General features: G+C 39.5%; 1 protein-coding gene across 4 annotated transcripts; it reads left to right on the top strand.

The window, feature by feature from the left end:
* The first annotated feature begins 400 nt into the window (after positions 1-400).
* On the top strand, positions 401-26,421 carry LOC120730121 (dispanin subfamily A member 2b-like). 4 transcript variants are annotated; one of them, XM_040026274.1, is made up of 3 exons: positions 401-673; positions 1,431-1,657; positions 25,944-26,421. In XM_040026274.1, the coding sequence occupies exons 1-3, from the start codon at positions 592-594 to the stop codon at positions 26,133-26,135; spliced, it is 501 nt and encodes a 166-aa protein (XP_039882208.1). In that variant the 5' UTR covers positions 401-591; the 3' UTR covers positions 26,136-26,421. The 4 variants fall into 4 exon arrangements, with proteins under 4 accessions (XP_039882208.1, XP_039882209.1, XP_039882207.1 ...); XM_040026275.1 differs by lacking the exon at positions 25,944-26,421 and adding an exon at positions 1,866-2,664 and having other exon boundaries at positions 478-673; XM_040026273.1 differs by lacking the exons at positions 401-673; positions 1,431-1,657 and adding exons at positions 11,757-11,939; positions 12,650-12,876.
* Positions 26,422-27,038: the final 617 nt, after the last annotated feature.

Raw genomic sequence — 27,038 nt, 5'->3', positions numbered from 1 at the left:
TGCTTTTTCTTCAGCAATGGAATCTTGCATGGTGCATAAAGGTCACAGTGGTTGACCTCATTACTTATTGTCTTTGAAACAATTTTCCATGCTGATTCCAGATCTTTCTGTAGTGCTCCACAGGTGCACTACTTTCTTGGCAACTGGATAACTCTTCTGGTAATTATTTTCACTCCTCTGTGTCCTGACCTCCAGTGTCATGATTTTACTTGCCTTTTTTGCATCTCCATTTCCTCATGTGTTCAAAATTCTTTCCCTGTACTGTTTCTCATTAGAACACATAATTTATGGACATCTACTGGATGGATTGGTACTGACATCTGCTGAGAATTTCATGTCAATACCACCTTTCAAAATATATTTACTTAGAAAAGTGTTCAATGTTTGTTTTACCTTCTGTATCTCTGACCATCACTGTAACAACAAAGGCTGTGTTGAACTTCCTTCCTTTACTCGTTTGATCATGCCAATGACGCAAATTCCTGAACCCACACAGCACAACACAAATGTAAAACGAAACCAACGTCTGCTTTCAACTCCTGTATGCTGAGCACGCTGTTACGCTCACATAATTAGAGACGGCTGAGAGCAATGACCGACATGTTTCGTGATACTGGAAACGAAGATCGGGTTGTCTTAGTAGAGTCTCAGGAGAGGCACGATGAACTTCAAAGTAGGAAAACTTTTTAATTTCCATTTCCTTTTGTGTCTGTGTAGCTGTGTGCGTGTAGCAATGCTGTCTGTTTTCATGATGAGGCTGTTGCACAATGGGGGAATCTTGTGAAAGACTGTTTCTTGAAGTTTCTCTGCCATATATTGAAGATGTGACATAAGAATCTTTATGTTTCTCTTTGGTTGTAATCAAAATTGAATTTTTGTGGCTGTGGTGGTTAGTACAGTTTTCAGAAGACGACATCTGCATTTGTTCTGTGTTAAATGTAGGCTTCAGAATTGGGGGAGGGGTGGTAGGTGATGTTTATGTGCTCAAGCCCTCTGACACTCAGCATATTTCATCCAGCATGTCAGACCTGTTAAATGTAAAAAGCAGAAGAGAGATTTTATCACTGTGCGTAAGCAGATTTTTGATGTCACTTCCTTTTAACTTAGTTTGTGTCACCGACTGTGAGTGCAGAATCCTCAAAAAATCGTGTGCTTTGTCCCAAACCATTTACTCACAGTCATATTATTTACATTATTTATTTATATTTATTAATTTATTCAGTGAATTCATAATTCAAAGATTTAAGAAAAATTCAGTTGCGAGGACACAACAACCTTTTGGAAAAGCCTGGACCCCAAAGACACAGCTGTTACTGTTCAGTTTCTAACAGAGACAACTGCTTTAACTCCCTCACTGCCCAAAGACTTCAAAAATGAAATCGTCAATGTCAGTAACTCTTTTCAACATCTTTCCTCTCTCCAAACTGCAGCTGAGCTCAGACCAGTGAGAGCAATGAAACCTCCAGCTTATGTTCCAATGCAGGCGAGGACCTATGATGGGCCCTCTGGACAGCCTGGAGGATCTGTATTGGTTCAGCACACCAGTGTGAACATCGTCACTGAGCCTCCAAAGGACCATTTTATCTGGTCCCTCCTCTGCTTTTTCTACTCAAACCCCTGTTGTCTTGGACTTGCAGCTCTCATTTATTCTATCAAGGTGAGGTTAATTAAATCAGTTTTTTGAGCATCTGTTATTCTTCTGAGTGTTTGTGTCTGTGTGTGCATTTGTGTGCATGAATAAATATATCAGTTTTTAACTGGCTGCTTACTATGACCTACATTATATTGATTTGACCATATAGATCAAGTTAATATCCATGAACTCCAACTACACTTTTACAATCTATATGTTTCTGTCCTTTTAGGCCAGAGACCGGAAGGTGGTTGGAGATTTGGAGGGTGCACGGCATTATGGGGCCACTGCTCGCCAGCTTAACGTCACCTCCACAGTCCTGGTTGCCCTTGGACTCCTGTTTTTCATTATTACGATGATAGTTGTATTGGAAGGGGTATATCATTAAGCTCTCAAAGTAACAAACCCTGACAAAACGCTTCCTTTTAACAGATTGCAGTGCATTGCTTGCTGCTGTGACTTATCATTAAAGAATTTGGATGATAAATATTAACATCAATTTTATTATCAGTCTTCATTATGAGATTTTGACTATGATTTGTCTCTGTTGGCAAGTCTTTTGTTTGGAAAAGATAACATTTCATATATATTGTTTTTTCATATTTCAATGAAGGTAAATGCATATAAAGATGATTTTTTAGATAATTAAATTAATGTTTGTGCCTATCTATCTACACCCAGGTGAAAAATAAGCACACTGCATTTGGCGTTTGCGAAATTACATACGGAACAATGAATGACAGTATACGGAATTCTTCTTTGTTCACAAAAACCTTTTTTCTGTAGCTGTGGATCATGCTGCATATTCACTGACAGGGATCTCAGCTCATTTGTGGCAGGAAAATCTTTTTATTGAGATGTTTCATTTTCCACTCACTAATATTCCACAGAAACAGTGTGGACATTTCATCCCCTTAGAATTTGTTCGATTTAGAGAATTAAGAGTTGATTTGTATGCTATGTTATAATAAATATAATCTTTGAGATTTAAATGGTGTTGGACTGTAACTCATTAAAAAATGTATTTCCTAGGGTTGGGTTTTTTGTTTGTTTTTTAGATTCCATTGATTTCTAGGAGCTCTTGTAGCCTCGATAGCAATTCCTTCTTCCTTTTTAGAAATGAATATTGTAGTTTAATATCTTAGAATGGAAATAGTCTACTTCTGAGGAATTGTTGTTTTCAGGTTTATTTCCAGTTGAGTAGATTTTTTGGTCGTTACACTAAACTGACCATCTTAACTCAATAAATGTATCACACTTGGCAATCTTCTTCTTTCACTGCCCACTTTAGGAGTTTCAACAGCAGATCATCTTTCTCCATCTCACCCCATCCCTTGCATCCTCCTCTGTTACACCAACCCTCTATACACTATACCCTTGAATCTTTTCTGTGGTCTTCCTATTTACTTATGAAGCCATACTTCTACTCACTGATGGTCACCTCTCTCTCCGTAAACTTTTTTTTACCAACTCTTTCCTGCAGCTTCAATATATGGCACAGTTTTGCACATCTCACTTGTCCTTAAAAACTGGAACCAGTCCACTTCTTCTCCATTCCTCAGCCATCCTCTCACTCTTCCCAGGAGGGTGGCACGGATGCCCCTCCGGTGGTCCTCCTTGGGGTCTCACACTCTTGGGCCTGGATCTCCTCCATGCCTGCTTCATGCCCTGGGGAACTGGGCTATAGCTCCCCATACCCTCTAGCAGATCGTTACATGGAGAAACCTTTTGAATACAAGCGTGCTCATCCATACAGGTGTGCACACGGGTGTTCACTGTTCATAGACACAAAGTACACTTTTCTTGGCTTCTACCTCAAAGCAAATTGTGCGCTGTCGATCCTGCATGCTCCACAACAACATTCAATATTTAGTATTAACTGTTATTTACTGTTAGCTAGAATATTGTGATGGTGTTGTGTTTATAATGTTGCTCTTTCTTTGCTTGTTTTCTCTTTTTTTTTTCTCTCAACGGGTGATCTGGGAGATTTCTTTCTTTGTAAGTGCCCTTTCTCACTGTCCCGCTTCTCCTCTGTTTTTCTTTTCCTTCATCTTTCTTTCTCCCTTTCCAATCCCCCAGCCATGTCTGTCCCATCTGTAACAACTGAAAATAAAATAAAACAAAAATAAATAGTAACAACAAAGGTCGATCAAATGGACCAATATGGCAAGGCCGTGATGCTCCACTTGTTAAAGTAAATCCTTCCTGGCTGTCAGACAACAATTCTGACGGCTAAAGAACCAAATAGGACAGGCAAAAAAAAAAGGGATTGCGTCAAACAGTCTGGTCTAATGGTCCACTGCTAAAATATCCATTTAATATTATTATATTAATTATAAAATAACTGAGTTATAAACTACAAAATTAGTTAGAAAATGTAAAGATAAAAAAGATAACCTTACGCACCCCTATGATATGCACCGTATTTTGGATGGAATCCAATAGAATGATACTCCCGGTGGTAACACACATTCCAGCCATGTATTCCAGCCCTAACCCTAACCTTAATCCTAACTTAACCCTACCCATAATCTTATTCCTAACTCTGTCTCAGACCTTCGGACAGTGCACATCTCTATTGAGAGCCCTTCAACAGCCACAACTTCACTTTTTTTTTCTCTTTTCATGTGCTTCTCACCTGAGGAAAGCCAAATCTTGGCCAAAACATGGCAGTACAAGCACACACATCATTGATTATTTTATTTGAGGAGTTTTAATGTATTTTTTTTTTCATTTTGGTTTTTTCTATTTCATTTTTGTTCATTAATAAATATATAAATAAAGTTTTATTTTCATATAAACACAAAAATAAATTTATTAAATAACATAACAGATTAAATTTCATTTTATTTACTTAGAATAACAAAGCAAACAGGGGACACAAAGTACACACAAATAATAAACAACACAGGACGAAACCTCATGAAAAAACCAGGGCTCATAAATATTTTGTACTTGTAAATCAGGATTTGTATGTGTAAAAAGAATTTGTGTGTGCGTAAAAAAGATTTGTGTGAAGACTTTGCCAAAAAATACGTGTGAATAGTGCGAATACAAGTAAAAATGGTAAATGGCCTGCATTTGTATAGCGCTTTTCTAGTCCCTAAGGACCCCAAAGCGCTTCACACTACATTCAGTCATTCACCCATTCACACACTGGCGATGGCAAGCTACATTGTAGCCACAGCCACCCTGGGGCGCACTGACAGATGTGTGACTGCTGGACACTGGCGCCACCGGGCCCTCTGACCACCACCAGTAGGCAAACATGGGGTTAGTATCTTGCCCAAGGATATTTGGCATGCAGCCAGGGGGCAGCCTGGGATCAAACCACCGACCTTCTGATTAGTGGCTGACCTGCTCTGCCACCTGAGCTACAGCCACCCCATACAAGTATGAATTTTGACCCTATTTTTCTTCTTTTCAGCTGATTGGTCAATGTCATGTCAATCACAAATTTAACTATCCAATCAGAGAACAGATGGGTTTGGCTGTCGGAGGGGTGCTTTTTTGAACTGCAGGTCCTTGAAGGGTAATACAGTTTGAAGCTGGAGGATCTCTATATAAATATCCGATAGAAGCTAGGTCCCCTCAGTGTTGTCAACTTAGCGACTTTGTGAGTATATTTAGCGATTTTTCAGACCCCACTAGTGACTTTTTTTCTAAAAAGTGACTAGCGACAAATCTGGCAACTTTTTCTAGAGTTATTGGAGACTTATTTATGATGACTTTTTGATGTGAAAATGGGTATCGCTCTTATGGACGTTCCCACACACTCCAAAGGACACCTTTTGGATCTTGTTTGCTGATCAGGTGTCACCCCAAAGAACTGTGCTGTATTGGACATGCCTTTTTCAGACCATTAGTTTTATTCAGCGTTAGTTTCCCACCATACAAAAATAAACAAAACTGCTCATTTACTTTTAGAAATATTAGGGGCATTGAACTATCAGCTCTTTCCCATGGCATTAATAATTTACCTACCATTGATGCCTCAGCTTCCATAGACCACCTGATATCTCACTATAACATTGAACTTATCAACCTCTTAGATACCTTGGCTCCCCAAAAAACTCGAACTGTTTCTTTCTCTCGCTCTGCGCCATGGTATTTATCTGAACTTCGCCAACTTAAAGCTACTGGACGCCTCCTGGAACGTCTCTCCAGGAAAACAGGACTTACTATTCACGAAGACATGTATCTCAGTCATATACAACATTATAAAGAAGCTATTCATCATGCTAAATCTGCCTACTACACCTCTGTTATTGAATCCGCTGTAGGAAACACTCTCACGTTGTTTACTACATTGCATAATATTGTTAAAACCCCAGATATCTTTGCCATACATACACACTCTTTGTGTATGCATACACACAGTTTGCAACAAATTCGCAACCAACATTGAGAAACTTTATCAACAACTGTCCTCGTCCTGTGATATGGTCAATTGTTCTGTCTGCATTTTCTACATTTTTTGTCCCTCTCAGCTGGCATCCTCTCTATCCAATTTTGAACTTCCCACAATAACTCAGCTATCTTCCATAATTACTAACTTAAAGTCATCATCGTGTAAACTTGATCCACTGCCGACTAATCTTGTTAAACTCTCTCTCATCTCTTGCCCCACTGATTGCTAATATCGTACACTCCTCTCTTAAATCTGGTTCTGTTCCTTCTTCTCTTAAAACTGCAATAATAATCCCAATACTGAAAAAGAATGGTTCAGATCCCTCCAATCTAAATAATTTCAGGCCAATTTCAAATCTCCCTTTCTTAGCAAAAATTCTGGAAAAGATAGTGGCTGCACAGGTTCATCGTCATCTTACTGGAAATAACTTGTATGAACAGTTTCAGTCCAGCTTCTGTTCATGTCACAGTACAGAAACAGCCCTAGTAAAAATCACCAATGATCTTCTGCTTGCAGCTGACTCTGGACTTATCTCCATCCTCATTCTCCTTGACTTTACAGCAGCTTTTGATACTATCTCCCACCGCATCCTTCTTCACAGATTAGCATCTATTGGCATCAATGGTACAGTCCTCGCCTGGTTTACCTCTTTCATCTCTCTGGCCGCTCACAGTTTGTTCAATTACTCCATCACAGATCAGTATCTACTCCAGTTAATTCCGGTGTACCCCAAGGCTCTGTCCTGGGTCCTTTACTTTTTATCATCTATCTCCTACCCCTAGGTAATATTTTTAGGAAGCATAACATCCAGTTTCACTGCTACGCAGATGACACACCGCTCTACCTATTCTCAAAACCTACAGCTACTCTCCCACCTACATCCATTTCTGACTGTCTAAGTGAAATCAAGGTCTGGTTTACTCACAACTTTCTTAAACTTAATGGCAATAAAACAGAATTCATTTTAATAGGCACCAGATCAAAACTGACTACAGTTCCAACCAGTCTTTCATTATCCATTGATAACTCTGATGTCACACCCTCCCCCCAGGTTAAGAGTCTTGGTGTCATCCTTGATAGCACTCTGTCCTTCACAGCCCATATAAATAATATCACTCGGTCTTCCTACTTTCATCGCCGTAATATTAACCGCCTTCGTCCCTCACTCACTCCACACAGTACCTGCCATACTTGTCAATGCTCTTGTCACATCTCGTTTAGATTACTGTAATTCTCTTTTCTATGGTCTACCTCATAAATCCCTCCATAAATTGCGGTTAGCCCAAAATACAGCTGCTCGGTTTATCTCCAGAACTAGATCCACTGAACATATAACACCTGTTCTTAAACAGCTCCATTGGCTTCCAATTTGCCTTGGTGTCAATTTCAAGATCCTGCTTCTCACTTTCAAAGCGCTTCATAACCTAGCTCCTCCATATCTATCCGATCTTCTCCATACATACTCACCCCTTCGTACACTCCGCTCTTCTTCAGCTTCCCTTCTGTCTGTTCCATCTGCTTGCCTGACAACCATTGGACTCAGAGCCTTTAGTTGTTCTGCCCCGAGACTTTGGAATGCACTTCCACTTGTTCTCCGGACCCCACACTGTCTCACCACTTTTAAATCACGTCTCAAAACTCATCTATTTAGAATTGCATACACCTGATCTGTCTTAGTCCATTTTTACCTTGCTCTGTTTTTATATTTGCTTTTATACTTTTATGACTGTCTATGTCTAAATTTTATTTTACCATGTTTAATATATTTTTTGCTGCTATTGCTCATGTGTTTTTGTAAGGTGACCTTGAGGGTCTGAAAGGCGCCTATAAATAAAATGCATTATTATTATTATTACTCTCAACAAGCAGCGGTGCTGCCGTGGGTACTTGACCCATACCAAAGCGCTTACAGGTGGAGGATAGTCCTCCCCCAGCTGCTATCAGGGCAGGAGATGTTCACACCTCTGCGTCCAAACTGCAAATGAATCGCACATGAGCGAAGCCGCTGCTCCCGCACTGACTGTAACACAGTCAGTTCTTATTTTACTCTTATGCTGCTTTGTGGATCACAAGGTTTAAAACTACTTGTAAGCGCCAGACGTCTGCTTTATATTTTTATTTACGATTGAGTTCATGTTTGTTTTATAATTCATAGATTCATTACATAAGTCATCTTTTCAGTATTAATAAATGTGAAAATATATGTGTTTACATAAAGTAATTTTAAGTCACTGTTTTGGGATTGGAACCTAAAAGGGGGTACCTCTCACTTTAAGTATGTAAGTGCAATAGTAGCATGAAACCCTGTGTGAGAGGGAAGGGGAGGAGCATGGACAGAGAGGTTAGGAGTCAAACAGTTTTCTGACTGTGCGCACAGGTAGTTCTGGATAACTGCTATTTTTTTTTAACTTTCATGCTTATTTAGGAAGGAGTTCATTGTTACATCTTCAGTTTGTAATAAATAAACAGTCTTCAAATCATAATGCAACTGGAAGCATTTCTTTTGGAAACCAGGAATACGTGTCAGCCATAGACTCCCTTTTTGAACTTGGTTTATTGGAAATTACCCTACACTACTAATACACACACACACACACACACACACACAAAGTAACTCCACCAGAGTGCCAATTTCGGGTCACTTTTGCCGGTCCAAGCCCGGATAAAGGAGCAGGGTTGGAATTGTGACATTAAAAAACAATAATTGCTAAAAGAAATTAAATTTGTAGTTCTAAATAAATTCTAAATGCATTTAGGACGTTTTTTACTCACTTGATGTCTCTTCCATGATGTTATTTCTTTCTCCAACAATGTAGGTTACAATTATATTAGCATGACCAATTATGCAAATTAGGCGATGACATCATTTAGCAACTTCTAGCGACTTTTAGGACAGCCAATAGCGATATTCCTTACTGAGGAGTTGGCAGCACAGGGTCCCCTAACCAGTGTTGCCAACTTAGCGACATTGTCGCTATATTTAGCGAGTTTTCAGACCCCTTAGCGACTTTTTTTCTAAAAAAAAGTCGCTAAAAAAAAGACATGAAAGTGCGTATCGCTTTTACTCTCAAAAAGCAGCGGGTGCTGTAACGCAGTCAGTTCTTCTTTTACTCTTTTACTCTTATGCTGTTTTGTGGATCACAAGGTTTAAAACTACTTATAAACACACACACAAAGTAACTCCACCAGAGTGCCTATTTCGGGTCACTTTTGCCGGTCCAAGCCCGGGTAAAGGAGCAGGGTTGGAATTGTGACATTAAAAAAAACAATAATTGCTAAAAGAAATTTAATTTGTAGTTCTAAATAAACTCTAAATGCATTTAGGACGTTTTTTACTCACTTTATGTCTCTTCCACGATGTCATTTCTCTCTCCAACAGCATAGGTTACAATTACATTAGCATGACCAATTATGCAAATTAGGCGATGACATCATTTAGCACTTCTAGCGACTTTTAGGACAGCCAATAGCGATTTTCCTTACTGAGGAGTTGGCAACACTGCCCCTAACTTTCAGTAGCTGTTCAAAGGAGAAAGTTGTGGTATATCAGTGGTTAGAAATACCATTATTACTTTAGGATTAGTTTAACACAAAGTCAGGGCTGACCAGGGACCATTGCTGTGAGTCACAGTGCGCAGCATAAAGGTACTTTCACATCGGAGGCAGCATGTGCTGCTAATGCTAACTAAAAGCCAAGGATCCAGAATTTGTTGCGCTGGCTGCTGAGCTCTGTGGATTTTTGCGGCAGCTCTACCTGTACTAGATGCACCTGCTCCTTGTAGTCTCTATCTCTGAATTTATTTCCTCTACAAGAGTTTCAGTTTTTTTTTATCTTCAAATGTTCAATAAAACCATGTATCGCTAATTCATAACAAAGAAAGCTTTGTAACTATCCCCACTAGTGAAGACTGTGTCGTTTCCACAACACTGCCCCGCCCCCTAGGTCCACACCGCTGTTGAAAAGGCTCTGGAGGTCCCTGTATTAAGCACGTAAACCTTTGACACAAAAATCACCAAACTCGGACCACCACAGACTTTTTTCCTTTGTGGTGATGAAGGAAAACACTGGGCTGGGATGTAAAGGGGCATTTATTCCCTCAGGACCTGAAGCTGCATAAAGCACCCCTCCAACAGTGTTGCCAACTCCTCAATAACACAGTTCCACCGCCTAGTTCAAGACTTCCCTCTATAAACCACCACAGTGCAATAACCCAAACTGTATATGCACAAGACTATTTATTTACATATTTGTTTCCTTTTTCCCGGATTTGTATATTTTGTGCATTTTATATATGTATATTTTTTCTTTTTTTCTAAATACTGTTCATATGTATATAGTGCTGCAGAAACTGTGCACCTCGCCCCCATTTCTTCTCCCACATGTTAGCACTGAGTTTGAGATGCTCTGTATCTCATTGTACATCTGTATAGTGACAATAAAGGCATTCTATTCTATTCTATTCTAAAATACAGTCAGTGTTGATCAGAGAATGATGCCATTTGGAGCCTACAAATAAAGTGACACTACTAACCTTTTCTTTGTAGTTTCAATTATACGAAGCATGTCGGTCCCATTTGTTGAAGAACATCCCCACACCATCATGTTCGTACCTCCAGACTTCACTGTTGGTCTGGTATTTTTGGGATGATATGCAGTGCCTTCTGACCTCCAAAACACGGTGTGTATTGTAGCATTGTCATGGTCCTGGCTCATTTTGACCCAGCGTTCTTAGTTTTCTTGTGTTTTTGTATTTTGTTCTTTATTTATTCCATGGTTTCTAAGTTGTTCTGTTAAGATGTTGTTTATTAGATTTCCCCCTCGTTACTTTACCCCCTGTGTGCCCCCTCTGTGTATCTGTGAGTCTCGTTTCTCCTCCTTGTGTTTTATTTCATGTTTTCCTCAGCCCGGTGTGTCTGTGTTCCCTCCCCCCCCTCTGGTCTGCGTCTCTGTATACTTCCTGTTTTACTTTGATAGTCTCCCGTCAGTGTGCGTCAGTGTTGTGTTTGCTCCTGCCATGTCTCGCTATGATTATCACTGTCACCTGTGTTCCCTGTTAACCGTCTGTGAATTTATGTCCATGTCTCCCTCAGTTCTGTGTCGCGTCGTCAATGTCTCATCCCCGAAGCTGTGTGATTTTTCCCTGTGTTTCCTCGGTCCTCAGTTTAGCATTCCCAGTCTAGTTTTGTATCATTGTTAAGCCTGCAATAAAGCAGTGATTTTTGAGTTCAGTTCTGTTTCCATGACTTTTGCGTTTGGGTCCTCACCTGCCTGTGCACAGCCAGTTCATGACAAGCATCTCATCTGGTCTCATCTGACCAGACAATATCCTCAGAGTATTTTACAGGCTTGTCTAAATGTTGCTCAGTAAAGTTTAAACGTTCTTCAAGATGCTTTACCTCATTACTTATTTTCTTTGAAACAATTTTCCATGCTGATTCCAGATCTCCATTTCCTCATGTGTTCAAAATTCTTTCCCTGTACTGTTTCTCATTAGAGCACATAATTTATGGACATCTACTGGATGGATTGATACTCACATCTGGTGAGAATTTCATGTCAATACCACCTTTCAAAATATATTTACTTAGAAAAGTGTTCAATATTTGTTTTACCTTCTGTATCTGATTGTCACTGTAACAACAAAGGCTGTGTTGAACCTCCTTCCTTTTACTTGTTTGATCATGCCAATGACGCAAATTCCTGAACCCACACAGCACAACACAAATGTGAAACTAAACCACCAACGTCTGCTTTCAACTCCTGTATGCTGAGCACGCTGTTAACTTCACATAATTACAGACGGCTGAGTCCAATGACCGACATGTTTCGTGATACTGGAACTGAAGATCGGGTTGTCTTAGTAGAGTCTGAGGAGAGGCACGATGAACTTCAAAGTAGGAAAACTTTTTTAATTTCCATTTCCTTTTGTGTCTGTGTAGCTGTGTGCGTGTAGCAATGCTGTCTGTTTTCATGATGAGGCTGTTGCACAATGGAGGAATCTTGTGAAAGACTGTTTCTTGAAGTTTCTCTGCCATATATTGAAGTTGTGACATAAGAATCTTTATGTTTGTCTTTGGTTGTAATTAATGTAATTGGTGGTGCAGTATTGGTGAGGTTAGTACAGTTTTCAGAAGAAGACTTCTGCATTTGTTCTGTGCTCACTTATAGAAAAACAATCAAGATGTTAGGGTTGGGGGGGGGGGGATCTGTTAAATGGCTTCATGTAAAAAGCAGAAGAAAGATTTTATCACTGTGCTTAAGGAAATTTTTGATGTCACTTCATGCTAACTTAGTTTGTGTCACCAACTGTGAGTACAAAATCCTCAAAAAAACATGTGCTTTGTCCCAAAACATTTATTCATATTCATATTATTTACATTATTTATTTATTAATTTATTCAGTGAAGTCAGATTTCAGGATTCACGGATTTAGAAAAATTCCGTTGCAAGGACAATGCAACATTTTGGAAATACCTGGACCCCAAAGACACAGCTGTTACTGTTCAGTTTCTAACAGAGACAACTGCTTTGCCCAAAGACTTCAAAAATGAAATCATCAATGTCAGTAACTCTTTTCAACATCTTTCCTCTCTCCAAACTGCAGCTGAGCTCAGACCAGTGAGAGCAATGAAACCTCCAGCTTATGTTCCAATGCAGGTGAGGACCTATGATGGGCCCTCTGGACAGCCTGAAGGATCTGTATTGGTTCAGCACACCAGTGTGAACATCGTCACTGAGCCTCCAAAGGACCATTTTATCTGGTCCCTCCTCTGCTTTGCCTACTTAAACCCTTGTTGTCTTGGACTTGCAGCTCTCATTTATTCTATCAAGGTGTGTGTGTGAATATATACATTGTACCTACCTGCCTACCATATCTTACCATATAAATCAAGCTACATGATCATGGCATCGAACACAACCAAAGCTGAAGTGCAATTTTTTTTTTTTTTTTTAAAACTACAACACTGAAAGAAATATCTTACATTTGTTATACAGTTTACATCATTTCCTACACTGATAGTAACAAAGAAAATATATGGGCACAAAAAAACCCCACCAGTGAAAGAGCACCTGGGATTATTATTATAATTGTTTGCATTTACTAAAAACATGAAGCTTAACTTTTTCAGATAATGAAACTTAGGCTATGCTTAACATTTGCAGTTTCAGTTTACACTGGGATAAAGATAATTACATTATAATTACACCATTACAAACTATATGTTTCTGTCCTTCTAGGCCAGAGACCGGAAGGTGGCCGGAGATCTGGAGGGTGCACAACATCATGGGTTCATTGCCCGTGGGCTTAACATTGCTGCCACAGTCCTGTTTGTCATTGTACTCATGATTTTCTTTATTATAATCAGTGCTTTGTTTGCAAATGCACCTGCTTATGCTCACAGAGAACCATACTATTATCATTTTAACAGAGATTAAGTTGCTTGCTTCTGTGACTTGTTATTAAGCCTCATATTCGGTACAAGAAAAAACACAGCTTCAGACCCACTGTTTAATTTAAAAACTAAAGGTGTGCTCCAATAGTTCATTTTGCTTAGTCTCTCAGTTAGGAACTGTGGCAGTAGTAATAAAAGCTGTTCCAGTTACCCAATTACTAAGCAAAGGTGCTTTGGTGCTTCCTTTATTGCTTCCTTTAGCATAGGATACACTGGAGCATCCTTTATGAAAATGAAGAAGAAAAAGGCGTCCCATAAGTCATTGCAACAGACCATCCGGCCATTCATGAAAACAATGGACATAATAAACAAAGTTGCACAGATCATGTGAATGTTCGTTGTAACATTTTTCTTTTCATTTCATGAACTCCTGGTATATTTCAGCGTTTTTAATAACTGTTTGTTAAATAAATACTTGCTGTTGAGTTGCTTTGCATGAAGAATGCAGTATGCTATGTAAGCTCAAGATTTTGATCTACACTGACTGATCAAAGTGTGCTTAAACTTCTCTGTAATCACTGTTCTTTAGTAAAATCTTTCTGTTGTACTACAGTCTTCAGGATTAATTTTTACCTCAGTACAGTCCAGCTGGAGAAAGTGATGGATGGAGGGAATTTTACAGCAGTGAGTTACACTGGATCACATCAGTAAAACACAAGACACATTTTATACACTATGGGGCAGATTTACTTAGTGATTCCAATTATTGTGATATTGCAATTGCAGTATGATCTATGATCTGTTTACAAAGATGCAGGCTGTTCATATCAGTAAAAAACAGTATTCTGTCCAGAGTCACAAAAAGTTACCTGAAATCAAAAAGATTAGCTTTTAACAGCTTTTGTTTTCATTGCCCTGCTTGAAAATCATTACTAGATGAGCAGGTTATAGAGGTGTAGTAGCACCCCTTTTAAGAGTTATCATGAAAGAGTCTGATTTTTTTAAAAACAGGAATGTTATACCTGCACATATATTGGCAAAAGTATTCAGGCAACCATTCAAATCATTGGATTCAGGTGTTCCAATCACCTCCATGGTCAGAGGTGTATAAAATCAAACAGCTGGCATGCAGACCGCTTCAAAAAACGTTTTTGAAAAAATGAAGTGATTTGAATTCCAGCATACTGTGATTGGATGACACCTGTGCAACAAGTCCAGTCGTGAAATTTCCTTGCTACTAAATATTCCACAGTCAGCTGTTAGTGGAATCATAACAAAGTGGAAGTGACTGGGAATCACAGTAACTCAGCCACAAAGTGGTAAACCAAATAAAATCACAGGGCGGGGTTAGCAGATGCCAAGGTGCATAGAGCGCAGAGGTTGGCAGCTTTCTGCAGTCTCAGTTTCAGCTGGGCAGCTGCATCTGCACCTTACATCACTAAATACAATGCAAAGCATTAAATGAAGTGGTGTAAAGCATGTCGCCATTGGACTCTAGAACACTGGAGACGTTTTCTCTGGAGTGACGAATCACGTTTCTGGGTTTGGTGGTTGCCAGGGGAACGGTATTTGTCTGACTGCATTGTGCATGGTCCAGTTTTGTTCACAATAAGAATACCCAGTGATGCCAGTTGATAAAATTGTGTACATCAGAATCTGCTTTAACTACTTTGTAGAGGTGGAGCAGCTGGCCCTCAACTCCACCAGCTTGTCACTTGGCATCGAGCCCAGTCTTGACAAGATGCTGCATGGCAGATTTTCTCTTGAAGTTTTTTAGGTGAGTTTAAAGCTGGCGTTCCCAGAGAGAACCCACGCAAACATGGGGAGAGCATGCAAAATCAAAGCAGAAAGGGTGGAATCGAACTTAGCTTTGAGGCAGTGTTAACCACTGCGACACCATGCTGCCCGGTCTAGTGACTGTAGCTCAGAAAACAATCCTTTAATCTTAATCCATGCAGTATTGCATTTCAGGTAGTACTGATTTAATACTCAGTTCTTATTTCTGACTTCTTATTAAGTTCTTACTCATACGGAGATTGTTGTATCATTGTCATCATTGTATATAAAATGTTCAGTTTGCCTGTTATTAGCTTTACTAAACAAAATGTCAGCAGTGAATCTTCTCATCATCAGAATTTTGTGTTAAGTTCTTCCTGCCACTGAAATTTAATAGTAACTGATGGCCAGGAGATGTCAGCATTTGGTCTGTATAAATATTATGACACAATGAAACTTTATTAAATTAACTTTTTAAGTTAAAAAATTTTATTATGAGATTAGATTTGGCCATTTATGATAAGAGGTGCATTACATCCACTAATCCAGTGCTCCCCAACACCCCGGCTACGGTACCAGTCTGTGAGCCGTTTGGTACCAACTCACAGACCGACTTTGGTTGAGGCTCGGGTGTGAAATTTATGGTTTTCAGGGTTCGTATCGGTTTTTATCATTATTTTTTTTATCAGTTTTCCTTGGTCTTTCCTCGTCTGTTATGAATAAATTTTCTTTTTTTGGTACCGGTACTGGTTTTATTTTGTTGTATTTATCCGCCACACCTTAAAGGCCGATCCATGAAAATATTGATGGACATAAACCGGTCCGTGGTGCACAAAAGGTTGGGGACCACTGCCCTAAACCACAGTATTTTACATTGTCCACTGAAAACTACGAATAAATCATTAATTTGAAAACTTAACATACTGTACAGTGTGTTAAGTGGCAGCTGTGTTTGTTAGGAAATTAATTGTGTCATTACTGTATTTATTGATCAGACCTACCCTACTAAGTATTTTGTCTTGCAAAACTCAAGCCTCAACAACACTGTTTTTCCTTCTTCTCCATCTCACTGGTATTTCATCTGCTTGACCACCAGGTGGCGCTCCAAACAAATGATCCCAACAGCGTCAGTGCCCCACAGACCCAGCTTCAGTTCAAGTTCAAAGTGTTTCCAGATGCTGCTCCTTACAACAGCTCAGATGAAGACAGTCTCACACAGGTAACAGTGATTTAACAGGATTTGTAAGCATGTGGTCGAGAGCTACAAACGGTGACTGGGTGAGAGTGCAGTGCACAAGTTTCTGTCACAAGACTTTGGGTGTGACATATTTCACACTGGAACTTAAAATGAATTAAAAAATTAAAAAAGTGACAAATAGGAGGTATGGAGCCGAACCTGAATACGGTATTCGGAAAGGTGAAAATAACGTGTTTTTTTTCTTTTTCTTTTTCTTTTGATTTGTTTTTTTGTTTTTTGTGTTTTGTTTTTTACGAATACTTAATTCGAACAAATATTTTAAAGATATTTATATTCGCGAACAAGAGAAACTTTATATCAAAAGCTGCGTTTCCTCATGAGACCGCAGTGCATGCCCGATGACTGAGCGAGTGAGTGACGTGTAAAGACGTAACTGACACACGCTGCTGCACTCAGCAACAGAGAAGGCTTGGCTGAGCGAAAAAAGAATGAACTGCATCACTAGTTTTGTTGAATTGATTTTTGTACCTTAACTGGGTTCTGGAGGGAGTTTACAACTTTCGGGAAGCGGATTTTGATCGGGAGATTAATCCATTGCGCTGCATTATCGACGTCTGCACTGGTGTGCTCTCATGTTCGCTCTGTTTATGTAGCTGTGTTAGCTTTAGACAATAGGCTGCTGACCAATGACTGTAGAAAACAGTCATTGCTGCTGACAGAGTAACGTTAATGTTCGGTTAAAAAGGTTAAAACAATGCTTGTGTAGTTGTTTCAAATTATATGCAGTTGTGGGCGATATATGGTACGTTTAACCTTCACAGGCATGGTACGTTTAAGTTATTCTGGCTTTTGCAGACAGCAAGATGTAGGTTATAAGCTATTTAACTTATTCAACCAAATAGAAAAGAGTGTGGCTTCTGCTGAGCCATCTCTTGGTCCTCCACTGACCCTAAAAAACTTGCTCAAGTTCTGTGTGGAAGCATTTCACAGTCAGTCCTGCAGATAAAACCAAAGTGATATGTAACTTGTACAAAATTCAAATTAGCAGAGGCAGATCTCAAACATCTGACAACATCTGCTATCCACCTCAGTGCAAAGCAAATAACAAACACAGTGGGAGAAATGATTTGCCTTCATGTGATGCCCTACTCAGTAGTGGAGGATAAAGATTTTCACAAACTTCTCAATGTGGTTGCACCTCGATACCAATCTCATTGGCATTTCTCTCGCACAGTTATACCACAACTTTACCAAGAAGCGAAAACAAAAGTAAAAGAAGCTCTCTCAAAAATTGAGGTGAAATTTGTGCACTGCACGTCTGAGAAGATATGCATTTCACAAATGCATATCTTTCTCTCAATGGCCACTGGATAGAAAGCAAACAGAGTCCCCTATGAATAGATGAAGATAAACGTGTGACAGCACTTCTCAAGATGGAGGTTCTTAATGGAGATCACACAGCAGCCAACATTCTACCTCACCTCCAGGCCGCTGTGAAACAATGGCAAGATAGTGTTGGAGCATAAATTATTTTGAGTATTTTGTCACAGATAATGCCACTAACATGGTTGCACCAATGGCTGTGGTGCACATTATGTGTATGTCTCACACCTTACCAATAGCGGTAACAGCTGGTCTAAAAGAGTGCCAGGGAGTGATCAATGTGATATTGATTGCTCCCAAGATCATTGGGTTTGTACACAGATCAAACAAAGCTGTGAACAAACTTCACAAAATCCAGGAAGAGCTTGGCCTTTCCAAGAACACTTTGGTGCATGATGTGTCAACCAGGTGGAATTCCTCCTTCCACATGCTCCAGCGGCATGATGACAAGCAGAGACGACCACACCATCATTGATGGTAATATCACACCATCAATGGGAACTAGTGCAATTGTATAATAATTTCTTTTATTTATGTATTATTCACATTATTTTATTGTATAATGCCTTAGTGCCACTGGATTTTAGCATGTCTCACACTCATGCAGCTAAACAGATGGTGGGGGTCTGGAAAGGAAGTTGGGGAAAGCAGACAACTCCACAGGAAGAGTCTTTTGTCTCTTTGTTCCTGGAGAAGGTATTTCACTGAGAGCCATGCTAGGTTCAGAGAGAGACTCTGCTGGCCGTCTGCCCCGCAATCATGCATCCTCTCCACCAAGCTTGGTTTTCTGTTCTTTGTTTTGATTAAAGAATGTTAGCTACCGCTCACCACTTGTTTGCAGGCTTTATTTAATGGAAAACTTCCACAACACAGGCCACTGTGAAAACCATTGACAACCATTTGAGGAGGCCACACACACCCTGTATGAGGATGTGGCTTCTCTGTCTTCTGTTATCCCTTGTGTGCAGGCTCTCAAGACTGCCTTAACAAACTTAAAGGTGAATGTGGATGTACAGGCTCTTCCGGAGGCACTTGGGGACCACATTGCAGTCTCAGTTGGCTCAGCGCTTCCAGGTTGTCTTTGATACTCCTCAGGTCATTACTTTAAAGCCACCCTACTGGATCCCCAATTTAAGAGCTTGCCCATGTCACTACTTAGTACATCAGAATTTGACAGGCTCAAGGCAGATGTGGCTGCAGAGGTGGATGCAGAACTCCAAGCGGATGATGTTTCTGGGGTACCTGAAGCTGCCAGCTCATCTTCAGTTGAGAGTGAGACCAGTGGGCAAAAAAGCCTCTTTTGGGGGGCAGTGCACAATCTTGCTAAACCAAAAGCCAAATCTGCCTCATATGGTGCTTAAGATAAGATAGTTGAGAACTGCTTAGCTGAGGACAGCACTGAATCACTGACCTCAGATCCTGCAGTGACCTTCTGGTCAAAAATGATGCAGCCACAGAAAGCCCTGGCTTATATGGCAATGAAATATCTCACCTGCCCCCCAACAAGTGTCCCCTCTGAGAGGATCTTTAGCACAGCAGGAGATATTGTGTCCCCACATCACTCCAGACTCCCCTCACATGTGGAAGAGCTTGTGTTCACAAAATACAACATGGAGAAATTTAACTGAGAGTATGTTGGGAGAAGATATCTTCTTCCAAGTGAAATATGGTTAAGTTATGGTTAACATAAAGTATAAAAAGGGGTTGATAAAGTCTAGTTCTTGGAATTCTGTGCAGTAGAAAGAAGCTCTTTCAGTATTTCATGTTTTAGTAAACATGTTTGTGCTTTGTGCATCCACTCAAACATCACTACTTAGCCATCAAACCACAGCAAAAAAAAGTATGAAGGTTTATGGTGAGATTTAATTTCCATTGTGGTTGGAAACTGTGAAGAAAAAACAGGTTGCACCAAATGCAACAAGCGCATGACTTTTAAAGTTCCTGTGTGTTGGTAAAACCTGCGGAAGCACGTACACAAACTGTTACCTTTTCTATTCTGGTGACTGTGCTAACCGCTGAGTAACTGGCTGCATGCGCTACAGACTGAAAATGCACATGATATACAGATTATACACATTCAAGATGTACTTTGCACATCATTAAAAGACTCTCTATTTACTGGTGTTATATTATCTTACTTCTTTCTATGATATTGTTCTATAGCACTGGTGAAAACTGATTGTCCATCAGTCATTCAGTCACTTATTTCTTTTGCAAATAATTATTTATTTATTTTTATTACTTATAGAGAAGATTAAAAAAAATTCTACACATATACATACATACATACATCTACCATCACAATGAACACCGGTGTACCACAAGGCTGTGTGATGAGCCCTTTCCTCTACTCCCTCTTCACCCACGACTGCAGACCTGCTGATGGTTCCAACACCATCATTAAGTTTGCAGATGACACCACGGTGATTGGCCTCATCAGTGACAACGATGAGGCCGCCTACAGGGAGGAGGTGGATCGTCTGGCTGAGTGGTGCGACAGAAACAACCTGCTGCTTAACACCGAGAAGACCAAGGAGCTCATCGTGGACTACAGGAGGAATGCTGACCCACATCCACCCATCCACATTAAGGGGACGGCTGTGGAGCGTGTGAGCAGCTTCAAGTTCCTGGGAGTCCACATCTCCGAGGATCTCACCTGGACGACCAACTGCTCCAAGCTGGTCAAGAAGGCTCACCAGCGCCTCTTCTTCTTGAGGACTCTGAGGAAGAACCACCTGTCCTCAGACATCCTGGTGAACTTCTATCGCTGCACCATCGAGAGCACCCTGACCAACTGTATAACAGTCTGGTACGGGAACTGCTCTGCCTCGGACCGGAAGGCGTTGCAGAGGGTCGTGAAAACTGCCCAGCGCATCGCCGGAGCACCACTTCCTGCCATAAAAGACATCTACAGGAAGCGGTGTCTGAAAAGGGCTGGGAAAATCATCAAAGACCCCAGTCACCCATCGCATGGACTCTTCACCCTCCTGCCCTCTGGGAGGCGCTACAGGAGCCTCCGGACTAAGACCACCAGGTACCGGAACAGCTTCTTCCCCACAGCTGTCAGACTCCTGAACTCTGCCTCCTGACATCTGACCCACGTTAAACTCATGGACTGAACATACACACACCCACAATGGACAACTGTACCCTCAAACACACAATAATAACATGGACTGAACCACCACTCACAACCACTAGCACTTTATATAGCCTCTGTAGAAACTATCTACACCCTCACTTATCTTAACTGCACTACTGTATAGCTCTGTGTAAATAATCATTCTGTACATTCGATAATCTTTAATCCTACAACTGTTTACAACTTGCATAGTTCCCATTTCTGTATAGCTGTATATCTCAGATTCTGTAAAGTTATTTATTTCATATTCTGTATAGTTTTTCATATTTATATCCTGTTCATATCCTGTACATAGCTTGTACTCACTACAGCCTGTACATACTTATAGTTATAGAATATTCACAACATACTTCATACCGTGTACATTATAACATACCATAATAGACCCATTTCTGTAATATACTCACATATCTATATTATTGCTAATATATATTGTAATATATCTATATCACTAAAGCACTTCTGGATGGATGCAAACTGCATTTCGTTGCCCTGTACCTGTGCATGTGCAATGACAATAAAGTTGAATTCTATTCTATTCTATACTTCTCTTCCGCTCCTATTCTTTCATGCAGTACCACAGTTCCTCTCTTGGGACCCTATCATCTGCTTTCTCTAGATCCAAAACAACACAATGCAACTCTACCTATCATTCTCTATATTTCTCAATCAACACTCTTAAAGCAAACATTGCTGTCTTCTTTCTCGGCTCTTGACGGAGGCGGTCTCATCTTCTCCCTCTCCCTTATCTTTCCTGCTAGCTATCTCCATCCCTCAGAGATCTCTCCCTCTCCCTGTCCAGGATGTGTTCATCCTCATTATTGATTTGATCAATGGTCTTTGATCACTGGACTTTGACCAGTAGTTGTTGATCAATGGTCATGAGAATTTGGATATTAATGATCAAAGAACTGACCTCCCAGCCCATTTCATTCAGTAGTGCTAATTACAGTCATTGTGCATGAACAGAATCAACCTTTTGGGACTTCCATTGTACTTGTGCGTGTGTGTGCATTTTTTCTTGCCTAACATATCCTAATAGAGTGATTCCCAACCTTTTGGAGCCACAGCCAGGGTTGGTCAAGTTACTTGAAAAAAGAAATTAGTTACTAATTACTGATTACTTCTCCAATAAAGTAATCCTGTTACTTTACAGATTACTTATTTTCAAAAGTAATTAGTTACTTTATTACTTATTTACTTTTTAAAAACCTGAATACGTAATAAAGCAATAGATCTTTCAGCCCAATTCTATTTTTTTCTGCATAATCCATCATATAAAATTAAATCAAATGAAAAAGTCTGTTTTTAAAACTTGTTTTATTAGTTTTAATCTTTTAACTTTATGCACATTGCATTAAGCAAAAATTAAATTATATGCAACAATCTTTGACTGGAAGAAACTTGTTTAACATTTTCTGCAGATTCCAGCATCTTTTCACGAAATCAAACTCAAAGTACTTCCAAGCTTTAAACGCTGCATGGCCGTACTCTCTCCCACACTCCATATTATCCATTGTTGATCTACACATGTCTGTTGCTGCCACGGACATGGCGGGTTCGTATGTCATTGTCATGAGACACTCTCAGAAACAAAATCACGGTTTAGTAACGCAGTAACACAGCTTGCTTACGGGAAAGTAACAATAATCAAATTACTTTTTTGCAGTGGTAATCCTTTGGTTTACTCATTACTTGAAAAAAGTAATTGGATTATAATAACGCATTAACGTGTTACTGTCCATCTCTGGCCACAGCACATATTTCACATTGGAAAAATCACAATTAACCACCACCAAACAAACATGTTACGAAAAGCATTTTAATTGAAATATAATGTAAATCTACTCTCAGTCTACTCAATTTACCTAACCTAGGATTGTTTACTTAAACACAATGTTCTTGCAGGAATTGAAGAAAGACACCTCAACAACTCTGAGTCTCTCTCTTTGATCATCTTCATAGCAGTCATGCTAGTTTTAAGTGTTTTCTCACTAATCTTGGTGGTTTTTCTCATTATTGCTGCCTGTTTCTCAGTCTGGATCAATATATTTCTAATTTTCATTATTACAATCACTGTTGTGTATATATGGGCAAATGCATACATTAAAAATATGTCATTCAGCAACAATAATTATCCTTACACAAAGGGAAAAAAGGAAAAACCTGAGTATCAGATTAAATATCATATTACAGGTTGCGTGAGGCCAAATCACCCACAAAGACATTTAGATTTAAAGTTAACCAGCAGTGCATCCTGTAGGTCAGCTATGGGTGAACTGACTGCTATAAAATCATGTGGTTCACCAACTGCTACTGTGGAGAGAAGTGATGCTGGGTTTAACACAGTACATCTTTTTCCTGTGCTGTTTGTGTCATGAACAGAGGTTCTCACGAAAACTGGAGCCAAAAGCAGACTCAACACAAATTCAGCAGCGAACTATAGCAGAATTAACATGAGCCAAAAGACTAAAGCAGATACAGACCATAGGCGAGCCTAGTTACCACTAACAGTGACTGAACAGACTGGCGTGTAGCAGCAGACCGAGCTGGCTGAAGTAGTACTCCTGTGATTACCTGTGATGGAATTCAGGTGTGATGCTGGTGGCCCTGCCTGAGGGCGTAGCCAAAGAGCCATCCAGAAACATTCTCTTGCACGACTGCTCCTACGGACATGACAGTTTTGCATTTTTCAATAATACATAACGCACCCTCCAGATTTCCAGCCACCTTCCAGTGTCTTCAATAGTAACGTGGTGCTGAAAACACCGTGTTATGATTTTAAGAGAGATCTGTATTTCCATGCTTTTATCTATGGTCAAGTCTTTTATTACCCAGACACATCCTCGCCAGAGGCAGCCTCGCCTCTGTCAGTGCGCCCCAGGGTGGCTGTGGCTACAATGTAGCTTGCCATCACCAGTGTGTGAATGTGTGTGTGAATGGGTGGATGACTGGATATGTAAAGCGCTTTGGGGTCCTTAGGGACTAGTAAAGCGCTATATAAATACAGGCCATTTACCATTACCATTTACCATCTTGTCACCAGCTGGAAGAACTGATGCTGCTGTCTCCCTCAAGCTTTATACCTGCATGTGTGAGTCTCAGGCTGGTTGTTCCTTACAATGCCCTCCTGGAGGCCTGACCTCCAGTTTGCTCAAAATGTGAGCGTCATGTCAGACATCAGCAATTATTTAATTATAATCTTAAAGAAGTCCAGCACTACTCAGAACATAACTAATGCAAACAGAAACCTTGAATTCACTCCCACCATTTGAATGCAGCAAAGCTCTTGATAATGCTTTTTTAAAAAAAAATCTGCATTTACATGAGCTTTGCACTTGGTATTTTGCTTGATCATTTTCTTGATCATTTTTGAACAGAATGATTCCACGTGTTGCTTTAGAATATGAAATTGCATTATCTCTTCCTTGCTAATGTCCAGTGTTAACGAATTGATTTAGAGAGTTCCACCCACTCTTGTATGGCTTGCATGCAAATATTTCCTCATGTCTTCCATCTGTTGTGCAAAGTTGATGATTTAAGAAAGTGCAAGTACAGTGAAGTACAGCTGTGAAAACCGATTTGCCCTGTGCAATAATAAGAAAAGATAGTTTCATCATATCAGGAACACAATGTCAAAATAACATTTAAATCCAGTCAATAAAGGTTATTTCTCAAACTATAAATGGCAGTGCTATGTATGTAAAAGGTTTCATGACTGGTAGTGCTTTCTTTGCAGGTTCATATTTAGATGTGACCGTTTGATACATTCTTTGTATCGTACTTTATTTTGTAGTGATGAATGTTGTAGGTCAGGTTTTTATGGGCTTCCTGCTCCTCCCCCCCCCCCCCAAAAAAAGCTTTAAAAGCCACAACTTCTGGTGACTCTCTTGTTCTTGTTTACACCTTTCTCCTCTCTAAATTGCAGCTGAGAACAGTTTGAGCGATGTATCCTCAAGGTTACCCAACTGAAGCCGTTCCATTGCAGGCTGTGAGTTATGGCGGACTCCCTGGTCAGCCTGGAATGGTCCAGCACACTGCTGTGAACATCACCGCAGGGCAACGAGTCATCACAGAGCCCCCCAAAGACCATATCATCTGGTCGCTTTTTTCCCTTGTCTACGCAAATCCTTTCTGCTTTGGACTTGCAGCTGTCATTTATTCCATCAAGGTGAGTTTACTGTGACACATTTTACTTTGTTAGAAATCACATCTTTTATGTGCTTGCTCTATGTGATAAAAGAAGATAAAGTTATCCAAAATTTGGGGAAATTAATGTGTTACAGAAGCCAGAACCTTAAAGACGATGTGGAATAAAAAAAAATATAAACAAAAACAAATATATATGTTTTCAATAAATTAACATGCAATATGGTAAAAGGTTAAAATTACACAAAAGAAAGGAGTTCAGTTAAATGAAATAAGAGTATAAAAAAAATATGCATACAAAGTACAAAAAAAAATCAAAATAAAATTTAATAGACCATTACATGAAAAAAAAATGAATATGATACCGGAAAGAGTTCAGCATGATAAAATCTTAAAATAAAGTGGAAAAACAAAAAATATTCAATAAAAAACAACAAAAGTAAATTAATATTCTGTCTTCATGAAATTAACCACCTGAATTTATTTAAGCAATAAATCAAACAATCGTCTTACCAAAAGTAGTAAAAGCAACACGGAAGATATCAGATGACATTAAAATGTCTGAGTGTAAGAGAGTGTAGTGGACAGTGCAATGAAGTGGCTTTGCTGAGACAGTACAGGACAAAATAAACTATAAACACAGAACAGCTGATTCACTGTAACTGTAAAACTATATAAGCTACCGTCTTTTGCATTTTGCATGTTTAAAAAAATCTGTGCTTGCAAACAAGAATCTTAATATTTTCTGTGACTATGAAAGGATTATGTTTAACATCTGATGTTCTGAGTCTCTCTGGAATTGAACATGTGTTGGACTCCAGTTTTTAAAGTGTATAAAATACTTTCATCCTTCCAGGCCAGAGATAGGAAGATGGTTGGAGATGTGGATGGTGCACGACATTATGGCTCCACTGCTCGCAATCTCAACATTGTTGCCACAATCATAGTTACCACTGCAATCCTGATTACCATTATTACATTCAGTGTTATTAGAGCTCAAGCAGCTTCCTATTACAGTAACAGTTACAGATACAACTATCAATATTAATTACTTTATAATCATTTTATAGATTATACAGTTTCCTCCTGCTGTGATGAGGTCACATTTGTGTTTTCCTGTTTAGAATAAATTTTACAACCTTCTAGAACCTTTTAATCACATCATCTGGAAAAGAAGACATTTGACAGAAATCTTAAATGGAAGTCTTCTCTATTTCTTTATTGATAATTTTTATTTTCATACTTTGTTACTTGATAACAATATCCTGTTAGCAAATCATTGAGAATTGAAAAGCTTCATATTTCAATAAAGGTCCCTCTATATTACTGTTTTACATGTTTGTTTGTTTGTTTTGTCTTTTTTTTCCCCAACAAGTTTTATATACCAAGAGTGGGCAAAGAGACCAAGTTGTGTGTATTTCGTGTCAGAGAATGAACTGACAATGTTTCATTCATGTGCAGCTACGACTGCCACTTTGATAAGGGGAATGATGTACGTTAACGTCCCAAACTTTGCAGCTCCTGGTACGTGACTACAGATGACAGCATGTCAGCAAGTTTGAGTAGCTTGTGAACTTGGTGTCCTTCACCTTCATGGACAGAGCAAGTCCACCTCATTGACCACAAACATTCTCTTTTCAGATGTTTGAATATATAGTTTAGAAAATAGACATTGACTGTGGAGCTGTTGCTCAGTATTTCTTTTTTTTTTTTTTACCTGCTGTTGAGCAGGAACATTGTGATCTCCTCTCTGAGATCACAAAAACACTCAAATGCTCCACCTTTGTCCTGTAACATGGAGTAAAGAGAGACTGAAGTCCCCCTGACTGCACCTTGCCATCACAGTTGAGGGAAAAAAGGACTTGACACCCAGCCTTATGTGTTAAAAATGTGCTGAAACTGGTCAGAGTGCTAAAATAGAGATTTACACTATATGCTAAGGATTAGATAT

The sequence above is a fragment of the Simochromis diagramma genome, unplaced genomic scaffold, assembly GCF_900408965.1.
Source record: "Simochromis diagramma unplaced genomic scaffold, fSimDia1.1 OVJJ01000293.1, whole genome shotgun sequence".
NCBI classification, from domain to species: domain Eukaryota; kingdom Metazoa; phylum Chordata; class Actinopteri; order Cichliformes; family Cichlidae; genus Simochromis; species Simochromis diagramma.
Note: the sequence above shows the minus strand (reverse complement) of the source record. Positions and strands in the feature narration are given on the sequence as shown.